Raw genomic sequence first — 23,375 nt, forward strand, 5'->3', positions numbered from 1 at the left:
TGCACTGAAACCCGATTCCAACAACGAGAGAAACAAGTGGGGAACGTACGTTTACTTCAACACTTCAAGGAGAACAACAAACCAACACGGATGCTTCGAGATAAAGACTCAGATACAGCACTTAACGAAGTTACTACGGTCTTAAAACTTCTAAGCAGTCAGAATTTTCTACACAAACTGATCCTCCATGGGAAACGAATGCTGGCAGCAAGAGAGAAGCTGTCAAAAATAGCTATCTTGGTAGAAACCCTAGAGCAAATCGAAGAGTCAGGATAACATCACGGACACACAAACACAGGACCTTCGAATCTGTATATGGAAGGCAACAGGTGTTCACCACAAAAATAATTAATTACAGGATTTCATTACATTAGAGGATTTCATTACACTATATAAAACCGGTATTGTTCTTCTGTTCGATACCCACCTCCGACTGACTGAAAGCTTTAAGCTTCAAGCCGGCCGGAGTGGCCGAACGGTTCTAGGCACTACAGTCTGGAACCGCGCGACCGCTAGGGTCGCAGGTTCGAATCCTGCCTCGGGATGGATGTGTGTGATGTCCTTATGTTAGTTAGGTTTAAGTAGTTCTAAGTTCTAGGGGACTGATGACCTCAGAAGTTAAGTCCTACAGTGCTCAGAGCCATTGAACCATTTTTTTAAGCTTCAAAATATGGTAGAATATTGTAGAGATGGACAACTACGATGAGGTGGCGGCACAGCTATCTGCCTCAACCGCACCATAACCCATCGAGAAGTGGACCCACCACAACTGCGAAAACTGGAGCAGTACCATTTGGACAGACCTAGGAGACACGGCTCTAGTTGTGATATACCTCCGACCAGCACCCCAATTAATCAATCAGAACATAAGAAACTTCTTGGCGCCACACGGAATGACGTGCATTGGAGGTGACTGGAACGCGAAGCACTTGACTCTCAAGAGTAAACAACCCGAGAGGCCCTCGAACTTCTTCGCCTAGAACGGGAATTAGACTTGATGATTTGAGGCCTACTCGAACCAACTCATACTCCATGTCATACCCACCATCATCCAGATGTATTAGATATTGTTATCACTGAAGAACTCGGAACCGACCCTCAGTTGGTAACTACAAATGATTTATCGTGGAACCACGACCCTGTTCTGGCAACAACAAAAAATGGTTCAAATGGCTCTGAGCACTATGGGACTTAACTTCGGAGGTCATCAGTCCCGCCGGCCGCGGTGGTCTCGCGGTTCTAGGCGCGCAGTCCGGAACCGTGCGACTGCTACGGTCGCAGGTTCGAATCCTGCCTCGGGCATGGATGTGTGTGATGTCCTTAGGTTAGTTAGGTTTAAGTAGTTCTGAGTTCTAGGGGACTGATGACCACAGCTGTTAAGTCCCATAGTGCTGAGAGCCATTTGAACCATTCATCAGTCCCCTAGAACTTAGAACTACTTAAACCTAACTAACCTAAGGTCATCACACACATCCATGCCCGAGGCAGGATTCCAACCTGCGATCGTAGCGGTTGCGCGGTTCCCCGACTGTAGCGTCTACAACCGCTCGGCCACCTCGGCCGACTTCTGGCAACACTTCCGAGGAAACAACCACCCACAGTCCTGAAGAATGCACCAAGAAAATAACTGGGCACAATTTAAAAGACACCTCAGAAACAACACTGGAGGTCGAGGCACCGGACCAGATCGACTATGCGGTGGACTGTATAACACGAAAAATACAGAAGGCGCGTAAATTGTCCTCTTATTCACCTTCCTACTCCAGACGAAAGATGAATGGAAACGAGTTACAATTATACGAACCGACTCAACTCCTGTGATACCTACCCAAACCCCCGCAGGTACTAACCGCAGACCCACTGACCAAAGCGGAAACATTTGCAACACCCTTCGAACAGCAGACAACATTACTGAGGGAACCATTAAACGTAGCCCAGAAAGAGTACGAATATACCACCAACCAACTTGTGAAGCGGACTATGACAAAAGACGATACATCGCAACCAAGCCTCCCTGCACCAAAAGAGGTAAGAATGGTAAAGAAGAAACTCCAGGCGAGTAAGGCACCAGGCACTGACAGAATAAGCAACCTCCACTTCAGGAAGTTGCTAAGATGACTTCTAGTTCTGTTAAACGGAATTTACAGCGGCTGCCTAACCCAAAGCCAGGGCTGGATGTAACAATAACTACAAATTACAGACCTACTAGCATCTTCAGCGGGATGAGTAAAACCTTGTAAAGCGTTATCTACACCCATTTCCTTGAATGTCTAGTGGCTGATGCTACAGTTTGGGCAGAACAATACAGTTTCCAAGGGAAACTGTCGGTGGAGCTGCAATTATTACGACTAGCAGAACATGTTACAAAGAACCTTAACACAACCAGTGCCTCCGCTACAATTTTCTAGACATAGGAGAATCATAGGACACTGTTTGGAGAGAACACCTGAACCGGAAACTGGAACAACAAACGCCAGTACCAACTTGTTACAGCAAACTCATTGCTAATTAGCTGGAAGTCAGAAAAATGATCGTAACAATCCGAGGCCAACCATCTGACTGCCACCCGGCAAGAGCGGGCCTACCCCAAGAATCGGTTCTCTGACTCCTATTATTCATTAATTACATCAACGAGATACCAACAGCCGTTGGAGTGCAAATAGCACAGTTTGCTCACGATACGGCCTGCTTTACCAGCAGAAGACACATCCGGGTCAATATCAGATGACTGCTAGAGTAACTCGAGCCGCGTGGGGCAGCGGCACGGTATGGATGTGTGTGTCATTCTTAGCGTAAGTTACACTAAGTAGTGTGTAAGCTTAGGGACCTACGACCTCAGCAGTTTGGTCCCATAAGACCTTACCACAAATTTACAACAATTCGACGCTACAGCGACGGGGTGCAAGATCAACAAAGTACAGTTACACCCGACCAAGACGGCTGCCGTTTACTTCAGTAAAAAACACCCGCAGATGCCTATTGCACTGAGACTGAATGGACAAGACATTTCACGGAGTACTAAGGCGACATACTTATGGGCTACACTACACAAACAATTCTTCCTCCTTACGCATATAGAATATCTTAGAAACAATGCCATTAGAATGGATAGAAGACTCTTCTATTTTTTTAAAAGCTCAGACCTAAGCACCACAGCCAAATTACGACTGTATAAAGCAACAGTCCTTTCAAAAATGCTGTATGGCAGCTGTGTTTGGGGTATGGCTAGAGACAAAGCCATTGGAATGGATAAGAAACTTTCTCCTTTTTTAAAAGCTCAGACCTAAGCACCACAGTCAAATTACGAATGTATAAGCTACAGCCTTTTTATAAATTCTGTACGGTAGCACTGTTTAGGGTATGGCTAGCTAAACACAGATCAATCGCCTTCAACTCGATGGATGCTTTGTAATCGTATTGTCATATCGCTGGCTTAATTGTGGAGTATCTTTGCGGGCAGCCACGCCTGTCGAGTCGAGAGCGGGACATGGAACTGTTATGTTGTGCAGTGTGTAGCTCTGCATGTGAGATGCATTGTTAGTATGGAAGTTGAAGTGTTGCTACAGGTGTTACTACAGTAAAGTGATAAAATAAGTAAATGATTCAGAGGAATGTGCATCAAGAAGTAATTTAAAATGAGCAGTGCTGCTGATAATGTATCTGTGTATCCTCCCGTTGCGTGTCGTACCGTACAGTATCAATCACCTGCGCCATGTTCGGCCTCTCAGAATGAACTGAAGTGAATCAGCAAAAATTAGTTACCACAAAAGAGTACAAACAAGTGCGAGTGTCTTGTAGCGAGCGTGAGGACGTGCGTTCGATCATCGCGTTTGCACATCATCAACAATCAACCGCGTCGTGTCGGTTACGCTTGCGCTCGTCCGAATGGTATTTTGGACTGTTAATCATCAAGATTGTTAATTGGCATAAACATTTGCGATTTAGAGTGTAATCATTGCAACCTGTGGTTTCCATATCGTCTCATAATATAGACGTTCATACCAGACATAGGACAGTGCTGTGTTTTAACGTTGAGTGGCTCCCCTAAACCCGCTTGCATATTTCGATAGATAATTTCAGGCAAGCCAACAGCAGTGTGGAGCAGGACAGTACGACCACCGCGGGATTATCAGGTACGTGGTGTGGACAGGGCGCACGGTCACGAAACGAGAAGCCAGTATAGAGTACCCCACCCATTCGTACTCTCGAGCGTGTTACATGGCGACGTGTGTTCATGACTTGCAATTTTCGGATAAGAAGTGCCGCATAATTTATTAGGAAAGTCAACCATTTATGTACAAACACTGATTGTTAGTTTACATTATTGAGTGACGTTACGCGAGCTCTGGGATGTGTACGTCAAAGAACTTGTGACACAATTATATACTCGTCCGATCCATGACAGAGCAAAGAACTAGTGCTACGAAGTAAACATACTCCACGATCTTCGACCATAGATACTAATAGACTGGGCAAGCAGTGCAGCGGCTATACATCTGGCGTGGCTGCAACATAGAATCACGTGACTGTTGGCAGAACGTCGGCGGGAGTTCAAGGCAGCATTCTGATTCCTGATTTCACTTCCAGTATTTCTCAGTGGATTTCCTGCTAACTTCACAACATTAAATGTAGCTTATGTAAACACAGCTAGAAGTGATAAACTATTGCGTAACCACTGTACAAATTTAGTTTTACAGCCATTACTTCACAATGAACTTTGTGAACTGCTGAAACACTTTCGATGTTCCCAATTATGAGATGCATTCTCTACTAACAATACGCATTATGCACTGCATAAAATGTAAATATTGCGTGTGTGTGTTTTAGTGCCTTGGTTGTAGAAAGTGTTATAGACTTCATAAATCGGCATAAACAACGAAACCTGTAACGTAAACACACGTGTTCACATCGAATGTAACAAACTCAGCCGGCCACGGTGGTCTCGCGGTTCTAGGCGCGCAGTCCGGAGCCGCGCGACTGCTACGGTCGCAGGTTCGAATCCTGCCTCCGGCATGGATGTGTGTGATGTCCTTAGGTTAGTTAGGTTTAAGTAGTTCTAAGTTCTAGGGGACTGATGACCACAGCTGTTAAGTCCCATAGTGCTCAGAGTCATTTAAAAAAAATTTTTTAACGAACTCAATTGTGTCGTTCACCCACAAAACGTAAAGCAGTTTCATTTGAAAGCTCTTTTTTGGTTTAAACAGTTTGTTTCGTAGATGTATCAAATAAGATATCTACAAAATCAGTACCTACTTACATGAATACTTGTTCCACAGATCATGAGTACGATACTTCACAATGATGTGTCAGTTTAATGAAAGGTAGACCTATCACTACATGACAATTCTTCCAATCACTTATTTATACCTAAAAAATCGTCTACTGAGTAGGAGCTGTCATTCATAGATTCTTTTAGTTTGATTTTAAATGCTGGTTGGCTATCTGTCAGGCTTTTAATGCTTTTTGGTAAATGACCAATGATTTTTGTAGCAGCATATTATTTATCCCATACATTACAGCTTATTATCTGGAAACTAACATAGGCCATACAACTACCTTTTTGCAAATGGTATTCAGTATTTGTTTCTGATATTCGTATGTTTTGTAACTGGGAAGTATAAAATAAAACTAAACCCTGATGAGAAATCAAACCCCTAACTTGTTTTTGCAAATTGTTCTTTAAAATAATACCAGCATAATCACCCCTTTTTGTACCAAAGTCAGATTTAATCCAGGATGTAAAAATCATCCTTTCTTCTTGTGTAGTAGCAATGCACATTGCCATTGCTTTTGGAGTGGGAAGGGTTATTGGTAATAAATATCTCTCTCTCTCTCTCTCTCACACACACACACACACACACACACACACACACAATAAATATATATATATATATATATATATATATATATATATATATGTGTGTGTGTGTGCGAGTGTATACCTGTCCTTTTTTCCCCCCTAAGGTAAGTCTCTCCGCTCCCGGAATTGGAATGACTCCTTACCCTCTCCCTTAAAACCCACATCCTTCCGTCTTTTCCTCTCTTTCCCTCTTTCGTGACGAAGCAACCGTTGGTTGCGAAAGAGCTTGAATTTTGTGTGTATGTTTGTGTTTGTTTGTGCGTCTATCGACATGCCAGCGCTTTCGTTTGGTAAGTCACATCATCTTTATATATATATATATATATATATATATATATATATATATATATATATATATATATATATATATTCTTCAAAGTGCTTCGAACAGATGCGTGTGTGCGCAGTAGGCTTGAAATCTTTTCGTTTCACTGCCTGTATCCATATCTGCCTGCGCCCTTCATCCTTTGGAAACCTATACGAAAGAGAAAAAGCAGCTTTGTAGCCTACCATTTCAAGAAATACATACGATTGCAATGTGCGCCTGGAAACACACACAGCACTTCAAACCGCCAATTTACGTAACTGTGGCGTTCTGGGTAAGGATATGATACACACAATAGTTTATCAGTATTCAAGAAATGCCGCTAAATTATACTAATAATACTTACACGTGAAATTTAATGTTACTTCCCTTCACAAAACGCTCGGTACAACCATAAGCACAACAGGATACCACCATTGTTTTGCCAATAGTCACGTGGTATAGCAGTAGAGATGTTGGTGCCACGAAATATACGTCATGACCAGTCTACCAATATCTATGGTCGAAGTCCACGATGGCGCACTTTTGACGGCGCTAGCGGCATCTATGTGCGAAAGGGAACAGTTATTTGGCAGCCATTACGGAAGACGACGCTAGTGGCACCTATGGGCAAAAGTAAAAACTTTTTGATAGCGATCACCGTATACGACGCGAGCGGCGCCTAGGAGGGAGGCAGTAAATATTAGCACGCTTTGCAGAGAGGGTGCAGTGCTGACAGCTGGACGGCGTCAACTGAGTCGGCGCTACGCAACAGCCGCGACTACGGAGCCAGTAGACAACGCTAAGTAAGTCGCGCATCACGACGTTACCTCACGCAACTCAAGCAACGAGAGTAATTAACTGGCAGTGCAGATTGCATTGTATAATTACGTATTTACAAACAGTGACAGTTTTAAATTCTTTTTTATAACCAGAATTACGAGACATTGCTTACTTGCCGACCGTATAGTAAAGTAAATGTCACTGTCAGTCCCTGCTTACTTAGTGGTCTAATTTTTAATAACAGTTAATACAATTGCAGAACTACATTTACGTCAGCTTATATTTAATTCCTTTCTTTTTCTTTTACGTGATCTTGTTTGCTATTTGTGCTTCTGAGCGCGAATTACAGCCTTGAATGTGTACGGCGTTGTAGTTTGGTTGTGGATATTGCTATCGAGTCTATGCTACGAGTGTTACTGTGATTTGTTTATTTTTTGCTTGGGTGACTTTACAGTGATTCAATATGGCAAGTAATGAGCTTGGTGCAACTGCAGTAGAGAGGGATGTGAAAGCAATCTCTTTGTTGTTGTTGTTGTGGTCTTCAGTCCTGAGACTGGTTTGATGCAGCTCTCCATGCTACTCTATCCTGTGCAAGCTTTTTCATCTCCCAGTACCTACTGCAACCTACATCCTTCTGAATCTGCTTAGTGTATTCATCTCTTGGTCTCCCTCTACGATTTTTACCCTCCACGCTGCCCTCCAATACGAAATTGGTGATCCCTTGATGCCTCAGAACATGTCCTACCAACCGATCCCTTCTTCTGGTCAAGTTGTGCCACAAACTTCTCTTCTCCCCAATCCTATTCAATACTTCCTCATTAGTTATGTGATTTACCCATCTAATCTTCAGCATTCTTCTGTAGCACCACATTTCGAAAGCTTCTATTCTCTTCTTGTCCAAACTATTTATCGTCCATGTTTCACTTCCATACATGGCTACACTCCATACAAATACTTTCAGAAATGACTTCCTGACACTTAAATCAATACTGGATGTTAACAAATTTCTCTTCTTCAGAAACGCTTTTCTTGCCATTGCCAGCCTACATTTTATATCCTCTCTACTTCGACCATCATCAGTTATTTTGCTCCCCAAATAGCAAAACTCCTTTACTACTTTAAGTACCTCATTTCCTAATCTAATTCCCTCAGCATCACCCGACTTAACTAGACTACATTCCACTATCCTTGTTTTGCTTTTGTTGATGTTTATCTTATATCCTCCTTTCAAGACACTGTCCATTCCATTCAACTGCTCTTCCAAGTCCTTTGCTGTCTCTGACAGAATTACGATGTCATCGGCGAACCTCAAAGTTTTTATTTCTTCTCCATGGATTTTAATACCTACTCCGAATTTTTCTTTTGTTTCCTTTACTGCTTCTGCAATCTCTTTAGGTAAAAGTAATCAGGTGGAGACGAAAACAGAAGCAAGTAGTAGTGAAATGTCGAAGAATTCCGGTATAGGTGACAGTAGTTTATTAGCAAAGATGGGAAGTCCTAATGCAGTGTCGTCACCAATCATGGATAAGCCCAAACGAGATGATTGTATACTTTGGTCTGACCTGTCTATCGTTGACATGCTCAAAATATTATTGAATAGTAACAAACCAATAGAGGAAGACATTAAGCACCAGAGGGAAGATATTTTGCATCAGAGGGAAGATATTATGTGCCAAAAATAAGATATTAGGTGATCAGTAGACGACCAGAAATACTTATTTCAATAAAATAAACAATTAAGGGAATATATTAAGCGATTGTTAGAGCACATGAACGAACGACTCAGTAAAAAGATCGACGAGACTAATGAGGCTCTAAGGAAACTGGATGAGTCAATTCATCAGATGATGGATGAACTTACTGTTCCAGTAGAGGAGAATGTTTCAGGCAATACTAAACGTTTTGAAAAGGTAGAGTCAGATGTCAAAGAAGTGAAGGGAGATATTACTAAAATTAGGTCTAGGCTTACGTTGAGCATTTTGAACAACTAGATGAGGAAGTGAAACACTGTAAACACAGGATATCAGCTGTTGCGCTAAACCAGGATGCTTACGCATGGTGAGTAGAAGAGGTGTACAGTGAGGTAGGAAAGACTAAAGAACAGGTCGGTCAGCAGGTGAAGAGTGAAATGAAATCACTATTATGTGATGGAAGCATTGCTGGTGGTAGCTTAATTGGTATACTAAATGATGAGGGAATTTTAAGAACTTCGAACCACATAGGAGATGGCATCCTAAAGATTTCTTAGATCAATTTAAGGGCGTGTTACCTGAATTATGGGTCGAGCAAAGAAAGGTACGCTTCTTTGCAGCAAGAATGGAAGGTGAAGCTCTTACCTGGGGTATGAAATAGGACGTAAGGGTACAACCTTTGCTGAATTTGAAAAGGAGTTTTTGCAACAATATTGGTCGAGACAGAAGAAAAATGAAGTACATAACAGTCTTCACCAGGGTAGAAGGTTTGAGAGAGGGCGTGACCAGAAATTAAAGAAATTTTTTCAAGATAATTATGACAGGAACTTGTATTTAGGTGAACCAGTGATGACAGAAGCAATAGTGTCTCTGACCATAAGTAAGCTACCAACTGGAGTTCAGGATAAGTTGCTAGCTATCCCTAAGGATGATGAAGAGACAATGAAATTAGTCTCAGGACAATTAAACCCGTTGTATGAATCACAAGGAACAGGAGGAGGAAAAGATGATAGAAGAGTATCAGGGAACAATGAAACCAATACAAATACCCATTCAAACCATGACAATAGACATAGTGGACGACATTGGAATAATTGTAATGACAGGAGTCATTACGGTGGTTTCTGTGGCCATGGTGGTCACAGAGGCGTCCATGGTGGCTACGGATATCAGAATACAAGGCACGATGCATCGGATGACCAGGTGCGAAATTGGAAACATAGCAAGTGGAAAGCCTGTATAACATATTTTGAGGGTGTAATCAACAGCATACGTCATGCCACAAGGGGAAACACCAAGTGGAAAACATTAAACTATAATGAGCAAGATTAATGACAGTGATATATTGTGATGTGTCTGAATCTGTACACATGTCAGCTGCTATTGTCCTTAAGTACAGACATTAATTTCTGATTATTATGAGGTTTCATGAGGAAACTCGAATCGAGTGAGATTTAACTAGGATGTGTTACAGCCATATGCAAATTTTTTCTTTCTTTTCACCTTCTGTCTGTGTAACCTAGATTATATGTATTACATTTCTTCTTGCCCGCACAGTGAGATGGTTTGAGTGATTACTAGTGTCTAGTGTACATAGGTTGTGCTATCCAAAAGTTTTCATTTAAAAGTTTCTTACTACTCCTGCTTAATGATTGCTACTATTTTTTGTACCATTCCCTTAGTAACTAAATTTAACTTACATGACATCCATATTTTTTTTCTTCTTAATAGTCTATGTGTTTATTATGTCATATAAAACATCGTTCGGAGGAAGGAAATGGCAAACCACCTCCACTAGGACCTTGCCTAGTAAGGCAGCGCGGGTTTCCCGCGTCGCTCCCCTATGCTCTGTATGGGACTCATCATCATCATCATCATAGAACATCGTAACGTCTACTGTAGTAGAAACAGACTAAGGCTAAGTTGAATAGGCCTTGCTGGGGCAACGCTGAGAGCGCCATTAAACTGTTTCATGTACGACAATGGACGGATTACCATGAGGCGAGAGTGGCGAGCTGATGACTATACTCCACATCTGCCGGCTGGCACAGCATCGATGCTACATTCACTCCCGACCCCTTTCATTGCAAAGAACGCTCACTTGTGATGCAGTGTTGTGAGTAGTGAAATAATAATTTTTGCTTTTCCCTGGATTTTGACAGCCTAGTGCTGATGGAGGTTCTTCATTGTTTGCCTGATAGTGTCACCAACGATATTGTCTACCAACAGTAGCAGTGAATGCATGTATTTTTCTACTACTTTTTTTATCTCTTTCTTTCAGTCACCTATCTGTCATATCTAACCTATTGTATTTGTAAAAGTTTCTAATTCAGGGACTTAATATTTTGTGTCTTATTGTATTAGCTACTTTATGATCCACTCTATTGTAACTGTGTTTTGCTATACAGGTTGCACTGTAGGTAGGGTTCTTTTATTATGTAAAATTTTGCATATTTGACAACTGTTCTTTATGTTTCCATGATTATGTGTAACTCATGTCTTGTCCACAATGTGATAATGGTATATAACTGTTGGATGGGGCAGTATACACACCCCCTCCCCCTCACACCATCTCTGTAACCACCTGCAGTAGAGAATTTTCTATATTTCGATATTCTCTTCGGCAATTCGAAAGCTTTATTGTGCGGGAATGTAATCGTATTGTCATGTCGCTGGCTTAGTTGTGGAGTATCTTTGCGGGCAGCCACATCTGTCGAGTCGAAAGCGAGAGACGAAACTGTTATGTTGTGTAGTGTGTAGCTCTGCATGTGAGATGCATTGTTAGTATGGAAGTTGAAGTGTTGCTACAGGTGTTACTACAGTAAAGTGATAAAATAAGTAAATGATTCAGAGGAATGTGCGTCAAGAAGTAATTTAAAATGAGCAGTGCTGCTGATAACGTATTTGTGTATCCTCCCGTTGCATGTCGTACCGTACAGTATCAATCACCTGCGCTATGTTCGGTCTCTCAGAACGAACTAAAGTGAATCAGCAAAAATTAGTTACCACAAAAGAGTACAAACAAGTGCGAGTGCCTTGTAGCGAGCGTGAGGACGTGCGCTCGATCATCGCGTTTCCACATTATCAACAATCAACCGCGCCATGATGGTTGTGTGCACGCTCGTACAAGTGAGAACTGAGAAGTGAAAAATTAACTTTACGAACAGTGTTATATCATTATTAGTGACAAGGAGGACTATTAACAGATATCTGTGTGTGTGACGAGTGTAAGAACTGTCGTTCAATCATTCGACTTCCGTGTCATCAACAATCACCCGTGCCGTGTCGGTTACGTGTACATTCGTCCGAATGGTATTTTGGACTGTTAATCATCAGTAAACAGTGCAACCTGTGGTTTCCATATCGTCTCATAATATAGATGTTCATACCAGACATAGGACAGTGTTGTATTTTAACATTGAGTGGCTCTCCTAAACCTGCTTGCATATTTCGATAGATAATTTCAGGCAAGCCAATAGCAGTGTGGAGCAGGACAATACGACCACCGCAGGAGTATCAGGTACGTGGTGTGGACAGGACGCATGGTCACGAAACGAGAAGCCAGTATAAAGTACACCACCCATTCGTACTCCCAGGCGGGTTACAACTTGGTGCCAGCCATTATACCAGAAGAGTTGATCTACATAACGAGCTCATCTACATCTACATCTATATCTACATGGATACTCTGGAAATCACAGCGCGTGGAAAGTGTGGTGTCACCGCCAGACACCACACTTGCTAGGTGGTAGCCTTTAAATCGGCTGCGGTCCGTTAGTATACGTCGGACCCGTGGGTCGCCACTATCAGTGATTGCAGACCGAGCGCCGCCACACGGCAGGTCTAGAGAGACTTCCTAGCACTCGCCCCAGTTGTACAGCCGACTTTGCTAGCGATGGTTCACTGACAAATTACGCTCTCATTTGCCGAGACGATAGTTAGCATAGCCTTCAGCTACGTCATTTGCTACGACCTAGCAAGGCACCATATGCAGTTACTATTGATATTGTGATGCATGTACCGTCAGACCAATGTTTACCAATTATGGATTAAAGTTAAGTATTCCAGAAGCTACGTACTTTTTTTACTAGACTTAACTCCTTTAACTGTTCCAGACCTCACGCCAGCCTGGGTGAGCTTAAACGCGTGCCTTTCGGCTATCTCATAGTGGCTTGGCTGTCTTGCCAAGTCACAACAGAAAGAATGAACACCTATATCTTTCACTACGAACTCTGATTTTCCTTATTTTATCTTGGTGATCGTTCCTCCCTATGTAGGTCAGTGTCAATAAAATATTTTCACATTTGGAGGAGAAAGTTGGTGATTGGAGTTTCGTGAGAAGATTCCGTCGCAACGAAAAATGCCTTTCTTTTAATGATGTCCATCCCAAATCCTCATTTCTGTGACATTCTCTCCCATATTTCGCAATAATACTAAACGTGCTCCATTTCATTGAACTTTTTCTATGTACTCCATCAGTCCTATCTGGTAAGGATCCCACACTGTACAACAGTATTCTAAAAGAAGATGGACAAGCATAGTGTAGGCAGTCTCCTTAGTAGGTCTGCTACATTTTCTAAGTGTCCTGCCAATAAAACACATTCTTTGGTTAGCCTCCCTCACAACATTTTCTATGTGTTCCTTCCAATTTAAGTTGTTCACAGTTGTAATACCTAGGTATTTAGTTGAATTTACGGCTTTCAGATTAGACTGATTTATCATGTAACCGAAGTTTAACGGGTTCCTTTTAGCACTCTTGTGGATGACCTCACACTTTTCGTTATTTAAGGTCAACTGCCACTTTTCGCACCTTTCCGATATTTCTTCTAAATCATTTTGCATTTTGTTTTGATCTTTTGATGACTTCATTAGTCATTAACGACAGCGTTAATGACAAACAACCAAAGACGGCTGCTCAGATTGTCTCCCAAATCGTTTGTACAGATAAGGAACAGCAAAAGGCCTATAACACTACTTGGGGAACACCAGAAATCACTTCTGTTTTACTCGATGACTTTCTGTCAATTATTACGAACTGTGACCTCTCTGACAAGAAATCACAGATCCAGTCACATAACTGAGATGATATTCCATAAGCACTCATTTTCACTACGAGCCTCTTGTATTGTACAGTGTCAAATGCCTTCTGGAAATCCAGAAATACGGAATCGATCTGAAATCCCTTGTCAATAGCACTCAGCACTTCATGTGAATAAAGAACTATATATGGACACAATAAATGAAGCGATCAGGAAGCGGTCGACGAAATTACATAATAAAATAGACCAGTTGAGTGTCTCAATGTTTCTTAGACGAATATGAGGTCAGACACTGCTCATTCCCATAGCACCATTATAAAGTACCCCGATCATTAGTGCAGTGAAAATATGAGCTACTTCATTAGCTGAAGGTGTCTTACGCACCAACACAAAGTTCCTGAGAAGTTAACCCCAAATGTTCAAGAAATAAATAAAATAAACACTCATCCCCACTTGACGCCAAGAAACATGGATTAAAAAACAATAAAGGGTATGTATGGGTGCATGCCTGTCCCCACATGACAAGAAAAAAAAATTGTTAAATGTGAGACACACACACACACACACACACACACACACACACACCACACACACACACACACACACACACACACACACACATATCATTTAAATAATATAAATAACAATTGTAATATGTATGCTTAATGTTGTTCACTAATGTGTCTTTGGTATTACTTTGCTGACTTTTGAAACTGGCCTTATGGGGAAAGCTGGCAAATGAAATACTTTATATCCACAGTGCATTAAAGGAATGAAACTGACAGCCTACGGTGGTGAAAATGGTTCCATCACTTTGACAAATGACAATGAAACACACTGTATAGGACCGTTGTTCAGGATCTTTCTTTGCCCGAGCTTAAACTGTTTATGCCAGAGAATTATGTGGAATAGCTACTCAGGAAACAGCCAGTTCCTGACAATTGTTGATATCGCTTGTAACGGAAGTTTCTACTCGGTCTTTTACAATTAACAGCAGTAAGTTGCCACCTTGTGCTGTAATCTATATTAACTCCACTGATGTGGGACTCACCAGAGAGCACCATGTCGAGGTACTGGCAGCCCAGGACCTGCTCGTAGCTGGGCTGCCCCCCACTCTTCTGCATCAGTTCGTCCACCTCCCTCTGCAGCCGCCGCTGCACGTCCTCGTGTGTGGCCAGCAAGTAGCTGCAGAAGGTCAGCAGTGTCGACACGGTGTCGAAGCCGGCGATGAAAAATATGAGCGCCTGCGCCGTGATATCATCATCAGTGAGGTCTGCAATAAGGTGAAATGCAGAGTGCAGAATACTGTGTGCTGAAGAAAAAACGAAGTACCTAAAATGACTCTGCTGCCTGGCTTGACATGTTATTAATTTATACACATTGTCCGACTAAGAGAGACTGTGTTCATGGTAGTTAATAAAACGCAATGTGTCGGCGAGCCATATTTACCTTCCGAGTGACACTCTAGCGCGGTGTGGGTGATGTATGTTAGTTCCGTTGTAAAGTGCAGTTCTTAACAACCAATGGAATACCACTAAAGATAAGCCAAACACATAAACACGAGTTAGTAAATTACTCAGAACATTCTAAATGTTTGGACTTACAAGCTGATTACGATCTGAAACGGGATGTTTGTGTTCCTCTTCAGTACAGAACTGGAAACAGATAAATTAGTATGAACTCTGTTGTGTGTCCTTATACGCATCAATGTTTGATGACATAATAATGCTAGGTAGCTTGTACTTTATGAAAGAATAACTTTTCTGATAAAGTGTACAAATAATTAACCATTTTATTTGCATCTTAATTACAAATATAGTCACCAAATGCATCCGAATTTGAAAATGTTAACAATGAGTCTAAGTACAACAACTTTTTCCCCAAATGTCTGTGTGACTTGTCTCACTCTAGCTGTGAGCCATTAATTCCTTAAACCATGAATATTCCATTTATCCGATACGTTTCTAGAACTGCACAGCTTTATATACGTCAGTGTTAAGGAGATGTTGGGTGAAGTTTAGAATTCGTTTTTTATACAAGCTTTATTTTTATCGAAATTATCATACATGCATCCTTTTATAATTTTTTATCTTATAACAAATTAGAAATGATGGCTGAACAGCCTGGTTCACGAGAAGCATTGTATAGACTCGAGGCTATTTTTGAAACCTATAAAATAGAAACTTCTTACATTAGAATGAATCTGCGGGGCCATCACGTTGGGATTGTAGCTATTTGAGAAACACATAAGTTTCTTGGCATGTTTTTTTTTTTTTAATTGAAATGTATAAAAAATATTTAAAATTCGAATAGAAAATGCTCACGCCATAACTCCTAAATTTAATTATCTTTAGTTAAAGAAGTGAAATGAATCGATTAATCTGTTGGGGCTCTAGAATGCTTCGCATCAAAGTGTGTTGTTTCGAGAAAAATGCGTTTAAATTTGAGAGTAACAAAAAAAAGTTGTTTCAAAAATCATGGTGAATCTGCAATACCAAGGCCATAGAGTCATCTTCTTCCTCAAACATGCTCTGATGCTGAATTTGGTGCTGTATTTGTTTCAGTCCGAGCTATTTTAACAAAGTGAGGCATTCCTTGCTCCGCGACTGCCGCGCGTTTCCTCGGAGAACTCCGCGAAGTTTTTACACTACGTCCCTATGAGATTCCTAAAACGTTCGTGGTCTTAAGCATAGGCGAATAACCATCGCTGAATATAGCTGCAGTTATATATGCTGCTATGTCAACAGCTTCTGCCCCATGGTAGAATGTTTCGGTACAAGTTTCCAAATGCACGCACTGAAGCTCTTGTTGACATATGGCGTATTGATACCGGTGCATCTTTTAAGGAAATATTCATTGGACAAAAATTTGTGTACTAATCGAATCTTTTCTTGAACTAATTCATCGAACACTTGCAGCTGCCAATATTTTGCTCGGTGCGCGGTTTCGTTCAACTTCCTGTAACTTGTAGAATACTTTCACGACAAAAAATTCCTTTTGCAGGCATAATGTATACACTTCGATGCAAATTATGTAAAAACAGTTCCATGTTTTCATCGGTCTCGACCGGAATCTCCCCATGTCTCTCTTTGCACTAGGCAGATTTTCTTAGAGAACTACCTGGATATTACTGGTTATGGTACAGCATGCAATTTCCTCATAGATAACTGCATCACATGTGAAAAGCCTGATTGCAATTGATACTGCCCGCAGAACCATCAGTGCGCAACATTAATATAAAATTTGGATACTACGTCAATGTCGAAGGTGACTATTCAACCAGGATATCATGCTGTGTCCATCCAATCACAAACCTGGTCAGATGTCCCACAGGAACTCTATTTATTTAGAAGTTGAAATGTACTGGACCATGAAATTTTCTGAAGGCAAGAAATATCGTTCAGTCATGTTTCCTTTGGTCATAGCACTGAGCTTACGATGTACGAAGAGCACGACTAGAGTCTGGCATGATCAGTGTCTCCAGAACCCATGGCTGTCTTCATGAAAGCCTGATGCATCAGAATATTTGAACTCAGAACATATCCTACAATGATGCTAGGTTTACGTACGCTCTGTTATGAGTACCCATTACTAGTGTGTGAAGCGTCTACGAGAACGTGCTATGAGAACCATTACAGTTTTTAAATAAAACAAACGTTGTGTGATCTTAGGATTACCTGGCGAATTAACTGTTTGCACTGTTCTTGGGTCTCCAGCCGGGTACAGTCGTTTTCAAACCACGATATTTCGACAGCGTACCTTGCCGTCATCTTCAGGTGATACCTGCAGACTGAGCGTCTCTGCTGAATCTCCTCCCCTTTATACTCTGATCGCTCCCCACCCCATCCCCCGCGTCAGACCGCAAGCGGCGCTGCGTGGAGTGGTGGTGGGGAGGGGCGAGCTGCTGGCTGCTGGATGCGAACTGTGGACCATCAGATGTCCTGCGGCCTTCGTCGGGCGCGGAAGTCGCTTTGGGTTGGCGTTGTGCTTTTAGTTGGCTGAGTGCTGGGTACCAGGCTTTGCTGAGGTTGAACCTGGCGTCTCTGTTGATCAGCCCATCACCTACACGTATTTCAATCGCTTCCTTCAGAACACAGTCCCAAAAAAGACGAGGCCTGCCGTAAAACTTCCGTCTTCGCGTACTCCATAGTATCTCCAGTATCCATGTAATGCTCTGCAACCGCAGATTTTGTAGGCTGCTTCAGTTCAGTGTGCCTTCTGTGTTCCTGGCATCTTTCTTCGATTGTCGGTACAGTTTGCCCGATGTATGCCTTACCACATTTACACGGAATACGGTAAACACCCGGTTTGCGGAGCCCCAGGTCATCTTTTACTGTACCTAGCAAGGCACGCGTTTTCTTAGGTAGGCGGAAGACACATTTGATGTTTCACCGAGCCAGAATTCTGCCGATTTTGTTGGATACCTTGCCGGCGTAAGGCAGGTACGCCATTGTCTTCTCGTCCTCTTCGTTCTCTCTCTGCTGGGCTAGTGCATTCTGCCCGGAAGCACATCTAATTTGACTCTCGTTATATCGGTTCTTCTTGAAAACGTCCTTAAGGTGGTTAAGTTCTCTTTGTAGGCTTTCCTCATCCGATATTGCGTGGGCCCTGTGCACCAGTGTTCGCAGTACACCCTCAGGCTGTGAAGGATGATGGCAGCTGGTAGCGTGGAGATACAGATCTGTGTGGGTTTCTTTCCTGTATACACTGTGTCCCCAAGTGCTATCCGCTTTGCGCTTGACTAGAACATCCAGAAAATGGAGTTCACCATTCTCTTCCACCTCCATGGTGAATTTGATGTTAGGATGCAGAGAATTCAGATCTTCATGACTACTCTGCAATTCACATTTATCTCTCTACCATTCCACTCCCGAACAGCGCGCGGGAAAAACGAACACCTAAACCTTTCTGTTCGAGCTCTGATTTCTCTTATTTTATTTTGATGATCATTCCTACCTATGTAGGTTGGGCTCAACAAAATATTTTCGCATTCGGAAGAGAAAGTTGGTGACTGAAATTTCGTAAATAGATCTCGCCGCGACGAAAAACGTCTTTGCTGTAATGACTTCCATCCCAATTCGCGTATCATATCTGCCACACTCTCTCCCCTACTACGTGACAATACAAAACGAGCTGCCCGTTTTTGCACCCTTTCGATGTCCTCCTCGATGAGAAACTCTTGAAGTTTTTCTCTTCCATGCAGGCATATCACGAATGTGTCATCAACGTGTCTGTAAAAGCACATAGGCTTCAATGCTGCAGTTTCCAGTGCTTCCTCTTCGAAGTCCTGCATAAACAAGTTTGCTACCACTGGTGACAGGGGACACCCCAGGGCAACAACCTCAACCCAAAGCGACTTCCACGCCCGATGAAGCCCACAGGACATCTGACGGTCCACAGTTCGCATCCATCAGCCAGCAGCCCGCCCCTCTCCACCACCACTCTACGCAGCGCCGCGTGCGGCATGACGCGGAGAAAGGGGTGGGGAGTGATCAGAGTATAAAGGGGAGGAGATTCAGCAGAGATGCTTAGTCTGCAGGTATCACCTGAAGATGACGGCAAGGTGTGCTGTCGAAGTATCGTGCTTTGAAAACGACTGCACCCAGCTGGAGACCCGAGAACAGTACAAACAAAACAAACACTATTAACATTCCACATCTTCATTGTTAATGTCTACATATTTATGGTTCCAAATTGTAATGTATAACACGGCGGTGTATAAAGTAACTATGCCAGTAAGTAGGAAACAGCGTGTTGTAATCGAGTTTTGAATCTGAAGAGCTCGTCAACACAAGTAGCACGCCTCCTTCAGCATGACAATGCTGGACCACACATGAGCGCTGCGACATCTGCTACAATCCAGTGCGTTGAGGTCACGTGGGTTCACTTGTCATCGACCATCCCTCCTACAGCCCCGACTTGGCCGCATCCGATTTTTATCTGTTTCCAAAACTTAAAGAACGCCTTCGAGAACTTCCTTCACTTTGATAGTAATCAAGTGGTACAATCAGAAGACAGGTTGCGGCTCCGTCAACAAAGTCAGACATCCCACAGTGACGGTATCAACATACTGGTCCCGCTGGAAGAAATGTGTTCGTGGCCAAGGTGAGTGTGTTGAGAAATAAATATGTAGATATGAAGAATAAAGATATACGATGTTAATAACCACTGTTTTATTTAAAAAACCTTTAAAAGTTTCCACATTAAGAAATGCGGAGGGATTATTTTCCAGCCCGCCCTCGTATATTACTAACCGATTAAATCGGTTCATGGTTCATGGTTCGCGGTTTATGGAGCTTATTTCATGTTTCGCAGTCCCCCAGTTGAAGGTTGGATACATGTTGATTCCAAGGACAAAATTTCCTACAATTATTGACCGAATTTAAAAATTTAAAATGTTGTCGTCATCTACTCATTAAGAAGTATAACATTATGTTGTAGGTTAGAGACAGTATACAAATATTACAGTTGGAAACTGTACGTCTGTCTCTAGGCAACGTAGCTCATAGGTGCAAATTACCCAGACTGTATTTATCCAGTATTTGAGGATGGGAAGACTTAGCGATTTTCACCAAACGCTAATCATAATTTCAAATCTTTTCTGAACCTATCCTCACTTACATGCTTAATGTCAATTATTGAACACATCAACTGATTTGTAAAGCAATTAGACTTTTGAAGCTGTTTTATACGTAGGAGTTCATGTCTTTAAAGAATCGGAGGTTTTACTGGTAGGGTATTGACATATTTAGTTCTTAGGTCAGCTTACAATTCTTTCTCTGATGGTACGATGGGCGATCATTTTTGTGATCGATTTTAGGCCATTATTATTATTATTATTATGTGTGATTAGATCCTGTTGGATAACGCAAAGCTTCTTGATTCTTTTTCCTTTTTTTCTACACTACTTTCATTTTTTCTGCATGGGCTCTCTGTCCATTATGTTTCTGGTTTCTTCGGAGCTTCGTTCTCTGACTTAACTTCCCATCTGACAGCTTTCTGCTTAAATACCTTTCTGTCCAAAATATCTGAATAATTTATCTGAGCTTTTTGTAGGTCCTTTTTGACCTCTTGTAGCCAGGGTATGATTTTATATCCTTCTATGTATTTAAGAATTTTGTGCATAAGTCTTGTTTTCGGAAGCCTGGAGACGTGTCCATAAAATTTTAATCGCCTTTTTCTAATGTCTGCTGCAAGGTTGGACAATTTCTCAGTAGTTTGATGAGATTGTAATCTATAGGCCTCTTCTGTTTGCTTTGTCCCTAGTACCTTAGTGTTTTTTCTTTCGTTTCTTTGTTTTTTTTTAGGTAACCTTTTACGTGGACCTTCAATGTTTCACTGGCATACAGGACTTCAGGTTTTAGTACTGTATTATGGTGCCTAATTTTAGTGTTTTTGGACAAGAATTTTTTTATAGTACACCTTGAAGATTTTTCCGTAGGCTCTCTTTAGTTTTTGGAGGCGAATGTCTTGTGCTAAATTCTCTCGCCCCGTAAGTTCAAGGACTTCACCTAAGCATTTAAAATATGAGACTGTATTGATATGATCATATTTTGTAGTCAGGTTTTGGGTGTCAGTTTTTGAGCTGATGGACTCAGATGTTAGAAAAAATATTTGCAGAGCAACTTTCTCTGCCCATTCCTGAAGGGTTTCAACCTGTTCAATTGCTATTAGCTCATAATCCACTAGAAAGGCTAAGTTGTCAGCAAAAGCTAAACATGATATTCTTAAAAATGGTTTTTTATTTCAGTCTTTGATCACAATATAAAGTCCTTTGACGATGACAGGTTTCAGTCAGTAATGACCACCTTCAGATCTGTTCTTCACCATGTCCTAATGTGATAAAGTCATAATGGCATCGTCAAAACTTACAAATACTCTCAGCAAAGCATCGTCACGTAGAACTGGCCAGTTGCCAAATGAAATTCTGATGTCATCCTTGACTCGCCCCATTTGTATAGGTTTCCAGCAGTTTTTATTCTTCAATTCCTTTTCCCATTCCCGGATGACCTTGTCCAAGGCAAGCCTGAATAAGAGAGGAGACACACCGTCACCTTGTCGGACGGCAGTTTCGATCAAGATGGGCTCCGATATTTCACCCATGAATTTCACCTTGGAGGTAGTATCGGTCAGTGTTTCTTTGACGAGGTTAATGGTGTTTGGATCTAACCCTTGTTCTTCTAGAATACCAAAAAAGTGCTTGTCTGTCAACTGGGTTGTATGCCTTTCTAAAGCCAACAAACGTGCAAAGTATTGGGCTGTTTCTGACTGCTTTGTATTTCAGCACGGTCTTTAGGCCATTATGGTATTTAGTAATCCTTATATGCCCAGAACGTAAAGAAACACCCAAACAAATCATTAAACATAATGCTTAAACGGACTTGTTTCATAGTTACGTGAGGCAACATGGAAGTGTTCCCTGAAACATGAAATTAACATCTGTATGTATCATTTACACAAACGCCAACGAATGTCAGTCACAACATTCAGGTTCAAACTAATGTCTATGCACTTAGTACTAATTTCTAACTAGCGCAAAATGGTTTTGTGTGCTTCGAACAAGCTTAAGTTTCTTTCGAATAGGGAACATCGATTCGTCAAGATGGGGCAGGTGTGTAAGGAAGTGACGAGGACGCTGGAACGCTCTACTCACGTCGTCTTTTGCCGTCGGTGGTGCCGTTAGCCTCCCCTTCTTCTGGCACCAGTTCACCTCGGCGGGCCTGCATCATGAGGTGGATCATGTCGTGGCGCACGATCCCCTGCTCCTCTCGCGTTTTAATAGTCTCGGTCAACATTGTCCTGAAGAACTCCACTGCTTTCATGTTGATGAACTGTGCACCTATTAACTGTCGCATGCAAAAATAAATAAATAGATCATATGAAACAATACCGTTCTAGAGATCTTTTCAAGTCTCAAACATTCCATGCAGACTGAAACGAAGAATGAAAAACGTGTATCAAGGCTGGGATGTGATCTCCTGCTGGCTAGGCAGGTGCGCCAACCACTACACCGCCCTGGCACAGTGGCTTCACACCATCGTACGGACAACTGCAGCAGGTCTGCCTCCTCAGTCCAACTTCCCAGTCACGTCTCAGCCCATTTGGTATTCTCCCCTAAGCTAGAAAATCGTGGCAGAGGCTCTCTAACAGTACAGGAATAGCACCTCAACATCGGACAAAACCCAAGAACAGATGCCAGGGTGATGTAAAGGTTTAGCGCATCTGTCTAGCCAACAGGGGCCCCGGGAATGAATACTGGCCTTGGTACAAATTCTTATTCGACGCTTCAAGCTGCATATACAGAAAATAAATAAACACAATCACAAGGAATACAAGTAGTCGTATACAATTAAATTAGTAACAACTTAATGTGCATAACATACCTGCATAAGCCTTGGCACTAGCATGTATCCAATTACCGTTCCCGATTTGATTGTTGTCAGCTCACGGCCCGTTGTGTAGAATGTGTTGTTTGGTTCTGCCAAGGAGTCCACCTTTACTCCAAATGCAGTCGTCGCAATGACATCATTGGTCACGCGTGTGAATAGGTCCTTCATTTCCAGTGTCAATACCCGATTTCCTCCAGAAGGAACTGCAACATAATTACATACCGAATCACTAACTTTCTTCCCTAATTTATGTAGTTAGCTGGATGCCGTAACTTGCGACTGAGTCCCAGGTCTGACTTGACAGTGTCG

At 42.0% G+C, this 23,375-nt stretch overlaps 1 protein-coding gene across 1 annotated transcript in view; it reads right to left on the reverse strand.

Annotated features, from left to right (window-relative positions):
• Positions 1-23,375, reverse strand: part of LOC124594881 (cytochrome P450 9e2-like) — a 95,768-nt gene that overhangs the window by 25,325 nt on the left and 47,068 nt on the right. The window contains exons 4-6 of the mRNA XM_047133353.1: positions 23,061-23,269; positions 22,331-22,523; positions 14,729-14,950 (exon numbers count right to left, since the gene is read on the reverse strand). Of these exons, the coding sequence (XP_046989309.1) occupies positions 14,729-14,950; positions 22,331-22,523; positions 23,061-23,269 (624 nt within the window). The remainder of the gene's footprint in view (positions 1-14,728; positions 14,951-22,330; positions 22,524-23,060; positions 23,270-23,375) is intronic.

This window comes from Schistocerca americana, chromosome 2 (assembly GCF_021461395.2).
Source record: "Schistocerca americana isolate TAMUIC-IGC-003095 chromosome 2, iqSchAmer2.1, whole genome shotgun sequence".
Classification (NCBI taxonomy): domain Eukaryota; kingdom Metazoa; phylum Arthropoda; class Insecta; order Orthoptera; family Acrididae; genus Schistocerca; species Schistocerca americana.